Source organism: Carlito syrichta, unplaced genomic scaffold (assembly GCF_000164805.1).
Source record: "Carlito syrichta isolate Samal-C Ts95f unplaced genomic scaffold, Tarsius_syrichta-2.0.1 Scaffold301726, whole genome shotgun sequence".
Lineage (NCBI taxonomy): Eukaryota > Metazoa > Chordata > Mammalia > Primates > Tarsiidae > Carlito > Carlito syrichta.
The window spans coordinates 13,076-23,931 of NW_007245822.1; the positions used below are offsets into that span (position 1 = coordinate 13,076).

The window sequence follows — 10,856 nt, forward strand, 5'->3', positions numbered from 1 at the left end:
AACCCGCGGGCTCAGGCAATCCTCTCACCTCAGCCTCCCAAAGGCGCGGGATTACAGGCTGAGCCACCAAGCCCGGCTGGCACCTTTTTCTTAACATGGGCTATATGTCAGGGCTTAGTGACCAATTCTTTGTGGAAATCGTAGGTGATATTTCTAGAAGTTCTGTTTGGTTCCTTTTCAAATTTGCCATTTTAAAAGTTAGTTTTCTGTTCCCGATAGCTATTTTCTACTTTTTTTGTTTTTTGTCTTTTTTTGAGTCAGAGTCTTACTTTGTTGCCCAGGCTGGAGTGGAGTGGCATGCTGCTCACAGCTACCGCAGCCTCAACCTGACCTGCTGGGCTCAGGCGATCCTTCTGCCTCAGCTTTCCAAGTAGCTGGAACTACAGGCATGCGCCACCACATCTGGCTAATTTTTTTATTTATTGTAGAGATGAGGTCTCGCCAAGTTTTCTAGGTTGGTCTTGAACCCGTGGGCTCAGGCAATCCTCTCTCCTTAGCCTCCCAAAGTGCTGGAATTATAGGCGTAAGCCACCACACCTGGCCCAAACAAATAATTTCAAAGTGAGTAAAGTTCTAAGAAGGGGGGGAAAACAGAGTAATGAGTCAAAGTGGACAGTTTGACTATCTATTATGTGTTTATTTAATTATTTGACAGAGTCTTGCTCTGTCACTCAGGTTGGAGCTGGTACTATAGGCACATACCACCACGCCTTGTTTTTTTTTTTGTTTTTTTTAGTTGGAGTCTCACTCCATCGCCCAGGCTGGAGTGCAGTGGCACACTCATAGCCATCCCAGCATCGACCTGCTGGACTCCAGTGATTCTTCCACCTCAGCCTTTCTTTTTTTGAGTTGGAGTCTCACTCTGTCACCCAGACTGGAGTGCAGTGGCCGCTCGGGGCCACCGCAGCCTCGACTTGCTGGGCTCCGGGAATCCTTCCGCCTCAGCCTTCCAAGTAGCAGGAACTACAGGCGCGCGCTACCATGCCCAGCTAATTTTTTGATTTATTGTAGAGATGCGGTCTCTCCAAATTGCCCGGGCGGGTCTCGAACCCGCGGGCTCAGGCAATCCACTAACCTCAGCCTCCCAAAGGTGCGAGATTACAGGCTGAGCCACCGAGCCCGGCTACACCTCAGCCTTTCAAGTAGCCAGAACTACAGGTGCGCGTTATCACATCCACATTTTATTTTTACTTTATTTTACACTTCATTTTACTTTGAGATGAGGTCTTGCCAAGTTGCCAGGGCTGGTCTTGAACCTGCGGGCTCAGGTAATCCATTCGCCTTGGCCTCCCAAAATGCTGGGATTAGTCTGAGCCACTGAGATTTTTTTTTTTAGTTGGAATCTCACTCTGTCGCTCAGGCTAGAGTGCAGTGGCATGCTCACGGCCACCACAGCCTTGACCTGCTGGGCTCAGGCATTCATCCACCTCAGTCTTCCAAGTAGCTGGAACTACAGGTGCGTGCCACCATGCTTGGCTAATTTTTTGATTTATTGTAGAAACGAGGTCTTACCAAGTTGCCCAGGCTGGTCTTGAACCCCTGGACTCAGGCAATCCTCTCGTCTCAGCTTCCCAAAGTGCTGGGATTATAGGTACCAGCCACTGCACCTGGTTCCTTACTGATCTTTAAACAATTTTTTTTCTGTAGAGTCAAGGTCTCTACTGTTGCCCATGCTAGTTCGAACAATTGGCCTCAAGCAATCCTCCCACCTCAGCATTCCGAAGTGCTGGGATTATAGGGGTGGGCCACTGCACCCGTTCGACTGTGCTACTTTACATTGGTTACCTAGAAGGCCTCTCTGCAACTTCAGCTGTAACTTCAAGCTTGAGAAGAAGCTTGCCATAGGAAGAGCTGAAGGTGTCCATACCAGGTAAGAAAATCGCAAGTGCCAAAGTCCTAGAGTAGAAGAGTTTGTGGCATGCTCAAGGAACCGTAAGGAGAACAGTTTGCTAGAGGAAGGAGGTAGCAAGCGGTGGAACGCAGTGTTGGCGAGGAGGGCAGAGGCCAGATCACACCAGGTCTTCTCCTGTGGTCCTTTGTAGTTTACGAGTAAATAGAAGGCTGGGCGCAGTGGCTCTCGCCCACAGTCCCAGGGAGGCCGAGGTGAGAAAAGTGCCTGAGTCCTCGGGTCCGAGACCAGCCTGGGCGAGACCAGGCTGGACCTCATCTCTACAATAAATCAAAAATTAGGCCGGCATGCTGGCGTATGCCTGTAGTTCCAGCTACTTGGAAGGCTGAGGCAGAAGGACTGCGTGAGCCCAGGAGGTCCAGGCTGCCGTGGCCGTGAGCGTGCCGCTGCCCTCCAGCCTGGGCGACAGAGCCAGACTCCAACTCAAAAAAAAGCGTAAATAGAAGCCATCAGGGTGCCGCGTGATTTACATGCTGGGAAGATGGCTGTGACAACAGCTGCCCAGGAAGCACAGTCTGGTGTAAAGATGGGACCTGTTCCTCCGGTGTCACCTATCCCAACTCTTAAGGGTGACCGCCCTTCCCGGAAACTTCCTTCAAGTACACGCCTACTGCCAGGTCCACTCGTGAACCCAACCGGCTCCGAAGGAAAAGCCTTCTGATTGGACAAGTCTAGGTGTGTGACCCTCCGGAGAGTCGGGCGGTGCCCACCGTGGTTGGCTACAAGCTCTCCTTTCTCCTTCAATCACACCGCTATTCCTAAGACCGGGCTGGTCCGTTCGCCTAATGAGACGAGAGGGCGCTGTGATTGGTGCTCTTAGTATGAGTGACAGCGGACTCAGCCTATGGCGGCCATGACGCGACTGCGAGGCCCGGGCGCCGTGGGCCGCACTGCGGGGATCCGGCGCTGTCTGCGCGTGCCGCTCCCCGTCCCAGCCCCGCGCGCCGCCGGCGATATGGCCGCCCCGCCGCAGCTGCAGGCTCTGCTCCTGGCGGTCAATGCGCTGCTGCGCAAGCGCCGCTACCACGCTGCGTTGGCTGTGCTCAAAGGCTTCCGGAACGGGGCCGTGTGAGTCGGGCTGTCGGGCCGGGCTGGGGCTGAGGGACGGTCCTGGCTGGGGTCCGAGGAGCGCCCTGGAGTAGCCCTTGTGTGGCTCTGGGTCTTGGTCCTCGGTCTGCCACCATATGCGCGATGGGACCTGGACCTGGGGTTCCAAGCATCGTCCCGGTTCTGGGCAGCCGGGGCTCCACTGCACAGTTCTGGGTCTTCCGTGCTTTGCCACCTGGTCCTCTTGCTTTGACCGCCTCCCGTGCCAGCTCCTGTGTCCCCTCCCTTGGGTCCAGTTCACCTCGCCTTTCTGGGTGCTTTGGTGCCTGTCTGGCCTCAGTGGCCCTATTTGCACAGTGGGAAGCGACCCTGGCCTCAATCAGGCAGGCGAACGTTCCCTGTCTGTGCTCTCCCAGTTAAATTGCCCAAGGACTTGCGTCCTGCTGCTCACTCTTCATCTGTAGGACTCCAGTGCTGAATTCTTACTGGCACAGGAGACTCCTGGAGCATGACAATGAGTGGAAAAGAAGCTAAAACTCTTCTGGTTGTCATACCTGCAGGAGAGGAGGTATCAAGGCGTGGTTAGTGCCTGGAAGGGAGCTCGACCTCTTTTAGTCCCAAAACACCCACCACTCACTGAGGGCCTCCTGTGCCAGAGCTGGGGACAAAGCTGAGCACAGACCAAAGGTGTGTGTCTCACCCGAGTTGGCGTCCTGGGGGAGGATGGACTGCCTTGGCTTGAGCCCTGGTTCCACCTACCTGTGTGATCTTGAGCAAGTCATTTAGCCACTCTGAGCCTCAATTTCTGTAAAATGGGTGCGATAATAGCACTTCTATTAGGATTGAGTCATTATGTGTGAACTCCTTGGCCCAGCACCTGGCATATACATATAATTTTTGGTGGTTGACACTGTTGTTATATGGCTGTCTGCCTGGTTTACTCCCTTGCTGTTTTCAGGCCTCTGCTTAAGTGTTCCTTCCTCACTAGGCCATCCCTGAACTCCTCACCTCCTTCCCCAGTTTATTTTTCTCAGTAGTACTTGTCACCATCTGACACTAAGTAGTTCATTTATGTGTCTTGTTTTTAGTCCAACTCTTTCCTTGAAAAGTGAACTTCAAAGACAGAGGCAAGAGGATTGCCTAAGCCCAAGGGCTGGAGACCAGCCTGGACAACATGGTGAGACTTTGTCTCTACAGTAAATCAAAAAATTAGCCAGGCGTAGTGTTACTCGCCTACAGTTCCAGCTACTTGGAAGGCTGAGGTAGAAGGATCGCCTGAGCCCTGCAGGTCGGGGCCACCATGGCTGTGAGCAACATGCCACTGCACTCCAGCCTGGGCGACTCCGACTCAGGAAAAAAAAAAGAAAGTGAGCTTCATGAGGACAGAAATTACCTGTTTTGTTCCGTGGTGTACTCCTAGTACCTCGTATATAATAGTTTCAAATATTTATTGAATGGATGAATAGGTGTGCAAGGTAAGAATTGTCATCGTTCCCATTTTCCAGATGAAAAGGCTGTGACTCAGAGGTAAACCCATCATTGGTCACATCATTTGGCAAAGTTTGGAGTCAGGATTCAAACTCAGGAGTTCTGACCCCAATGCCAGACTCTTGGCTTCCATGGGCACTCGGAGTCAGATAGAAGCTGTTCCCACTGGGTCAGGCCAGATTATATCAGCCACTACTTGGTGCGACCAGGTGGGATAGACCCTGAGTTAATGTCAGTGGCCCTTGTGTCAAGCTGTTCACAGGGCAAGCAGGAGTGGTTCCACAAGGCATTGCCCAATGCTGGCTTTGTACAACCTCCCCCACTTCAGCTCTCCCTGGGACTTCCTGAGGTTAGGCCCTGGGGCTCTAATCCAAGTTCTTTCGTTTTAAAAGCTGAGTGAAACTGAGTGAAACCGGCCGGGTGGCTCAAAACCTGTAATCCCAGCTCTTTGGGAGGCGGAGGCAAGAGGATTGCCTGAGCTCAAGGGTTCGAGAGCAGCCTGAGCAATATGGAGAGACCTTGTCTCTACAGTAAATCAAAAAATTAGCTGGGCGTTGTGGCACATTCCTGGTTCCAGCTACTTGAAAGTCTGAGGCAGACGAATCACCTGAGCCCAGCAGGTCGAGACTGCAGTAACCGTGAGTGTGCTGCTGCACTCCAGCCTAGGTGACATAGTGAGACTCCAACTCAAAAAATAAAATAAAATAGAAGCTGAATGACTCTTCATCTTTTCTGGCCTCAGTTTCCTCTTCTGTGAAATGGAAACAATAAACTCATTCATCATTCATACCTGGGTGCTGTAAGACAGGGTTCACATTACTGGTTAGTGCTGAGATGCTGTTTCTATCTGTAAGGAGGGGGGCTGACCACGAAACTACCATGTCAGTGCCAGGAATGCTTCACAGAAGAGATGATGGTGATATGTTGAAGGCTGAGCTGGAATTTGTCTTTGAGAGTAGGGTATCCCAGGTAGAGGGAATGGCTTAAAGTCCTAGAGAAAGGCTGGGCTTGGTGGCTTAGCCTGTAATCCAAGCACTTTGGGAGGCTGAGGCGAGTGGATTGCCTGACCCCGCGGCTTTGAGACCAGCCCAGGCAACATGGCAAGTCCTCATCTCTATAATAAATAAATTTGTTTTTAAGTCCTAGAGATAGAAAAGAATGTGCTGTTTGTGAAGAGAGGCCATCTGTTTAGGCAGGCTGACTTAGACAGTTGAGATGTTCGAACTTTGTAAAGTTTAACTCACTTTGATGTTCCTCCCCTAAATTTTCTTGTTTTTTTTTCATTGAGAGATAGGTGTTTGCTCTGTCCCCTAAGCTGGAGTGCAGTGGTACAATCTAGCTCACTGCACCCTGATCTCCTAAGCTCAAGGGATCCTCCTAAATAGCTGGGACTACAGGCACGTGCCACCACATTGGCTGATTTTTTGTTTTGTTTTGTTTTTAGAGATGAGGTCTCACTATGTTTCCCAGGCTAGACTTAAATTCCTGGCCTCAAGCAATCCTCCTGCCTCAGCTTCCAAAGCACCGAGATTATGGGCATAGCCACTACTCCCTGCCACTCCTAAATATTTCAGTGTAAAACTTAACTCACTTTGATATTCCATCCTCAAGTGCACATTTCTAAAAATAAAAGCATTTTCCTATATGACTAAATTATAAGTGCATTTAATAGATTGCTAATTCTGCAATACTGATTATTATCCAGTTGATAATCAATTGTCCCAGTCATCCCAGCTACTCTGTCTAGGCTGGGATTCTCAAGGATATCACACTGCCCCTGCTATCATGTCCTTTTTAATCCAGAGTGACCTTTTTTCCAGGAGTGATCCTGTGAACAGGAGAGTAACTGGCTCGCATCTGAGTATGAGGACTTGGGAAGGGGCTTGACAGATGTAGGGAGTTGGGGGCACCCTTCTGCTGTGTCTGGGGTATAAGGAAAGAGCCTTCTGCCCCAGCCATCCAGAAGAGGCTGAGGGCCTCTTCTTTCAGGAGAAAGAGACATAGCTTTGGAGGGTGCTGGGGAAAGAGAGCTTGCTGAGGGTCCTAGCCCTCCTGCCCACTGCTAGGCACATGAGAAGGTAAGCAATGTAGCATGGCCTCTCCGACAATAAACCAGCTTTAAATGAACAACTTTAATTTCATTTTTTAAAAAATTAGGTAACACGTGTACAAAAGGCATAAAAAGTGACATGCTAAAATGTCCTACCCACTCCATCCTTCTGTCACCCAGACCCCTTCTTGGGGGTATATCCCCTGTGCCCAGTCTCTTATGTATTCCTCCAGAAATACCGTGTGCATATACAAACAAATACATGCATTCTTCCCTCATGCCTTTCAAAAAAGTTTTATTTTTTATTTATTTTTGTTATTTTTATTTTATTTTTATTATAGACACAGGGTCTTATTCTGTCGCCCAGACTGAAGTGCAGTGGTGTGATCATCGCTCACTGCAGCCTTGAACTCCTGGGCTCCAGTGACCCTCCACCTCAGCCTCCCCAATAGCCAGGACTATAGGCATGTCCCACCATATCTGGGTAGTTTTAAAATTTTTTTTGTAGAAACAGAATCTTGTAATATTGCCTAGATAGATCTTGAATTCCTGGGCTGAAGCCATCCTTCCACCTCGGTGTCCCAAAGTGCTGGAATTACAAATGTGAACCACAATTTTGAAATTTTATTTAAGTCAGAGTCTCACTCTGTTGCCCAGGCTGGAGTGCAGTGGCACTCTCACAACCACTGCAGCCTCAGCCTGCTGGGTTCAGGTGATCCTTCCACCTCAACCTTCCAAGTAACTGGAACTACAGGAGTGCACCACCACATCCAGCTAATTTTTTGATTTATTGTAGAGACGAGGTCTCGCCATATTGCCCAGGCTGGCCTCCAAACCCTGAACACAGGCAATCCTCTGGCCTTCACCTCCCAAAGTGCTGGAATTATAGGCATGAGCCACTGTGCCTGGCTTGAAATAATTTTAGATTTTTTTTTTTTTTTTTGAGTTTGAGTCTCACTCTGTCGCCCAGGCTGAAGTGCAGTGGCACGCACACAGCCATCGCAGCCTCTACCTGCTGGCCTCAGGCGATCCTTCCACCTCAGCCTTCCAATTAGCTGGAACTACAGGCATGTGCTACCATGCCTGGTGAATTTTTGATTTTATTATAGAGATGAGTTCTCGCCAAGTTGCCCAGTCTGGTCTCGAAACCATGGGCTCAGGCGATCCTCTCATTTCAGCCTCCCAAAGGGCTGGGATTGCAGGTGTGAGCCGCTGCGCCCAGCATAATTTTAGATTTATAGAAGAACTTCCTCATTTGTATGCAAGTGTGACTGTGCTGCATTCAACGGCTATGCATCTTGCGCTAACAAATCCTGCAGACTGCCTGTATCAGTGTGCGTAGAGCTGCCTCATTCTTTTACAGCCATGTAGGGTTCCACTGAATGGCAGGACTGTTACTCATTTCTTCAGGAGTTCCTGTGAATGGACACAGGTTTGAGTCCAGTCTTTTGTAGTTTCAAACAAGTTTGCAGTTAACGTTCACATGTATTCGAGGGACAACAGTATGTGGCTCATGACCATTGCCTCAAGGAGGCAGGCTGTCAAAAGTTTTCAGGCCAAGTGCGGTGGCTCAAGCCTGTAATCCCAGGATTTGGGGAAGCCAAGGTGAGAGGATTGCCTGAGCTCAGGGGTTCGAGACCAGCCTGGGCAACTTGGTGAGACCTCGTCTCTACAATTAAAAAAAAATTAGCCAGACATGGTAGTGCATGCCTGTGGTTCTGGCTATTTGGAAGGCTGAGGCGGAAGGATCGCCGGAGCCCAGCAGGTCGATGCTGGTGTGGCCGTGAGTGTGCCACTGCACTCTAGCCTGGGTGACGGAGTGAAACTCCAACTCAAAAAAAAAATTAAATAAATAAAAATAGACATCCCTCTTTATGGTAGGGAAACTGAGGCTCAGAGAAGTTAAATGGCAAGTCCCAGACAACACTCCCATGGAGTATCACAGCTGAGATCTGAATTCAGCATTATTCCCCTTTCTAAAGGTGTTAGAATTAGGGATAGGGAGAGAGGACAGTGGGTCAAAGAGCCCAGAAAGAAACTGCGATACAGTGATGCTGGTGTAACTGTTTTCTCCTTTTTCTACAGCTATGGAGCCAAAATCCGGGCCCCTCACGCACTGGTCATGACCTTTCTCTTCCGGAATGGCAGGTACCTACCCACTGCTCTGGACACCCCACGTACGTAGTCCTCAGTGCTAGGATGATTGTAGTAGTTTCCCACCTGGGTCTAGCCTGTCCCCCACCACACCTAAAGTCCAATTCTGAGCCTATAACCCCAGCTTGGGAACTCCCTGAGTCCTCCAGACAAGCTCAATTTCCAGGCCTGACCTTCAAGGCTTTTTGCAGCCTGGCCTCAGCTGTATCCATAACATGTTCAACTTGGGGTGCCTTTGACACATAGGACTCACTGCCATTCCACGCACGCACAGGCTCCACCTCAACATGTTGCTCACGCAGGACCCCTTCTGTGAACACCTTTTCCTCTCTCTCCACCTTTATTTCCCTCCAGGCAACCCACATTGGTTCACTATGGATCACTGCCTGTGGGAAGCGGCCTCTGCTCTCTGCTCAAGCATCTGGGCCTGCCCCTGATCTCCCTAACTCTTTGAAGCTGAAGCACTTCTCAGAAAGCAGGGTGGAGTCCAGTTTTAACATATGTGGATTCATACAGAGCTCACAGAAATCCTATACTGGCAGCCTACCAGCCAAAACCAGCTTGCAAGATTTTCCCTTTTTGTACTTTCGTTTTACTTACTTTTTTGGCTTTTTGGCCCTCCAAACTATTTATTTATTTATTCTTGAATTAGAAAATATAATTTGTTTAAAAGTAAATTAGAGAGAGAAAGAGAAGATTCACCTCCCCAAGGTGGGAGAGGGGGCCAAAGCCAGGATGCATGGCGACAGCCATAGTTCAAAGAGCACATGGCCACACCAGAGTCTAGCAAAGCCATGGCATATTTATTTATTTATTTTTATTTATTAATTTTTTTTTGAGTTGGAGTCTCACTCTGTTGCCCAGACTGGAGTATAGTGGCTGCTCCCAGCCACCGCAGCCTTGACCTGCTGGGCTCCGACGACCCTTCCGCCTCAGCCTTCCAAGTAGCCGGAACTACAGGCGTGCAGTACCATGCCCAGCTAGTTTTTTTTGATTTATTGTAGAGATGAGGTCTCACCAAGTTGCCCAGGCGGGTCTCGAACCCGCGGGCTCAGGCAATCCACTCAACTCAGCCTCCCAAAGCGCGGGATTACAGGCTGAGCCACCAAGCCTGGCGTAAACAAGCATTTGAATATCAGGTTGAATAAGAGCTCAGAAGGAAAACAGAAGAGGGCTAAAGGGGCAGGATGTAGTAGGCGTTCTTTTATGGATTGTGGTCAGGGAAGGCCTCCTGAGGAGGTGGCATTGAGTCAAGGTCCAATTCAAGTAAGAGACCAACCCTGAGGGCTTGAAGGGTAGAGGCAAATGACTGAGTGAGCAGTGGCCGGGGTGACCCTTGGCTGGCTCAGTCTTGCATGCTTAATGGGTAGACGCCCCCAGAGCGAGTAGATGCCCCCAGAACCCCCGGAGAGGGTAGACGCCCAATGAGTAGGTGCCCCTGGAGTAGGTAGATACCCTTGGAGCAGGTAGATGCCCAACAGGTAGATCCCCCAGAGTGGGTAGATGCCCAGTGGGTAGACTGCCCTGGAGCCAATAGATGCCCTCGGAGCAGGTAGATGCCCTCTGAGTGGCTGGGCCTGTACTCACAAAGGTTCTCTGTACTTGTGCAGCCTCCGGGAAAAGCTGCGAGCCATCCTACAAGCCACATACACCCACTCTAGGAACCTGGCTTGCTTTGTGTTCACCTACAAGGGCCTCTGTGCCCTGCAGGCGCACATGCAGGGCAAGACCTCCCAGGTGCACTCATTCCTGGCTGCCTGCATTGGAGGCATCCTGGTGTTTGGAGACAACAACAGCATCAACAGCCAGGTAAGAACCTCTCCTAGGCTGGTGCAGGGGGAGTGGGCGTGGCTTAGCTGTAGAGGTGGAGGCGGGGCTGAAGAAGATGAACTCTTAGCTGTTTTCCATGTCTGAGGTCTGATTCACCTGTCCCTGTGTGACCTGGAGAAGGTCAATTCCCCCAGTTTCCTCATCTGTAAACCAAACAACTTCTTGAAATTCCATGGTTCCCAAAATCAGTGTGTTTGCTGCTCTCTAAGGCAAATAGTTTTTTTGAAAAAATACTCTGAGCCGGGCTCGGTGGCTCAACCTGTAATCCCTCACTTGGGGAGGCTGAGGTGAGTGGATTGCCTGAGCCTGCGGGTTCGAGACCCACCTGGGCAACTTGGCGAGACCTCATCTCTACAATAAATCAAAAATTAGCCGAAT

At 50.1% G+C, this 10,856-nt stretch overlaps 1 protein-coding gene across 1 annotated transcript; it reads left to right on the top strand.

Annotated features, from left to right (window-relative positions):
- Nucleotides 1–2,845: 2,845 nt before the first annotated feature.
- Nucleotides 2,846–10,457, top strand: PXMP4 (peroxisomal membrane protein 4; the record flags this gene model as incomplete). The annotated part of the gene is made up of 3 exons (XM_008055151.2): nt 2,846–2,977; nt 8,580–8,642; nt 10,259–10,457. Coding segments are annotated over exons 1-3 (375 nt in total), but the record flags the coding sequence as incomplete, so codon positions are not given.
- Nucleotides 10,458–10,856: the final 399 nt, after the last annotated feature.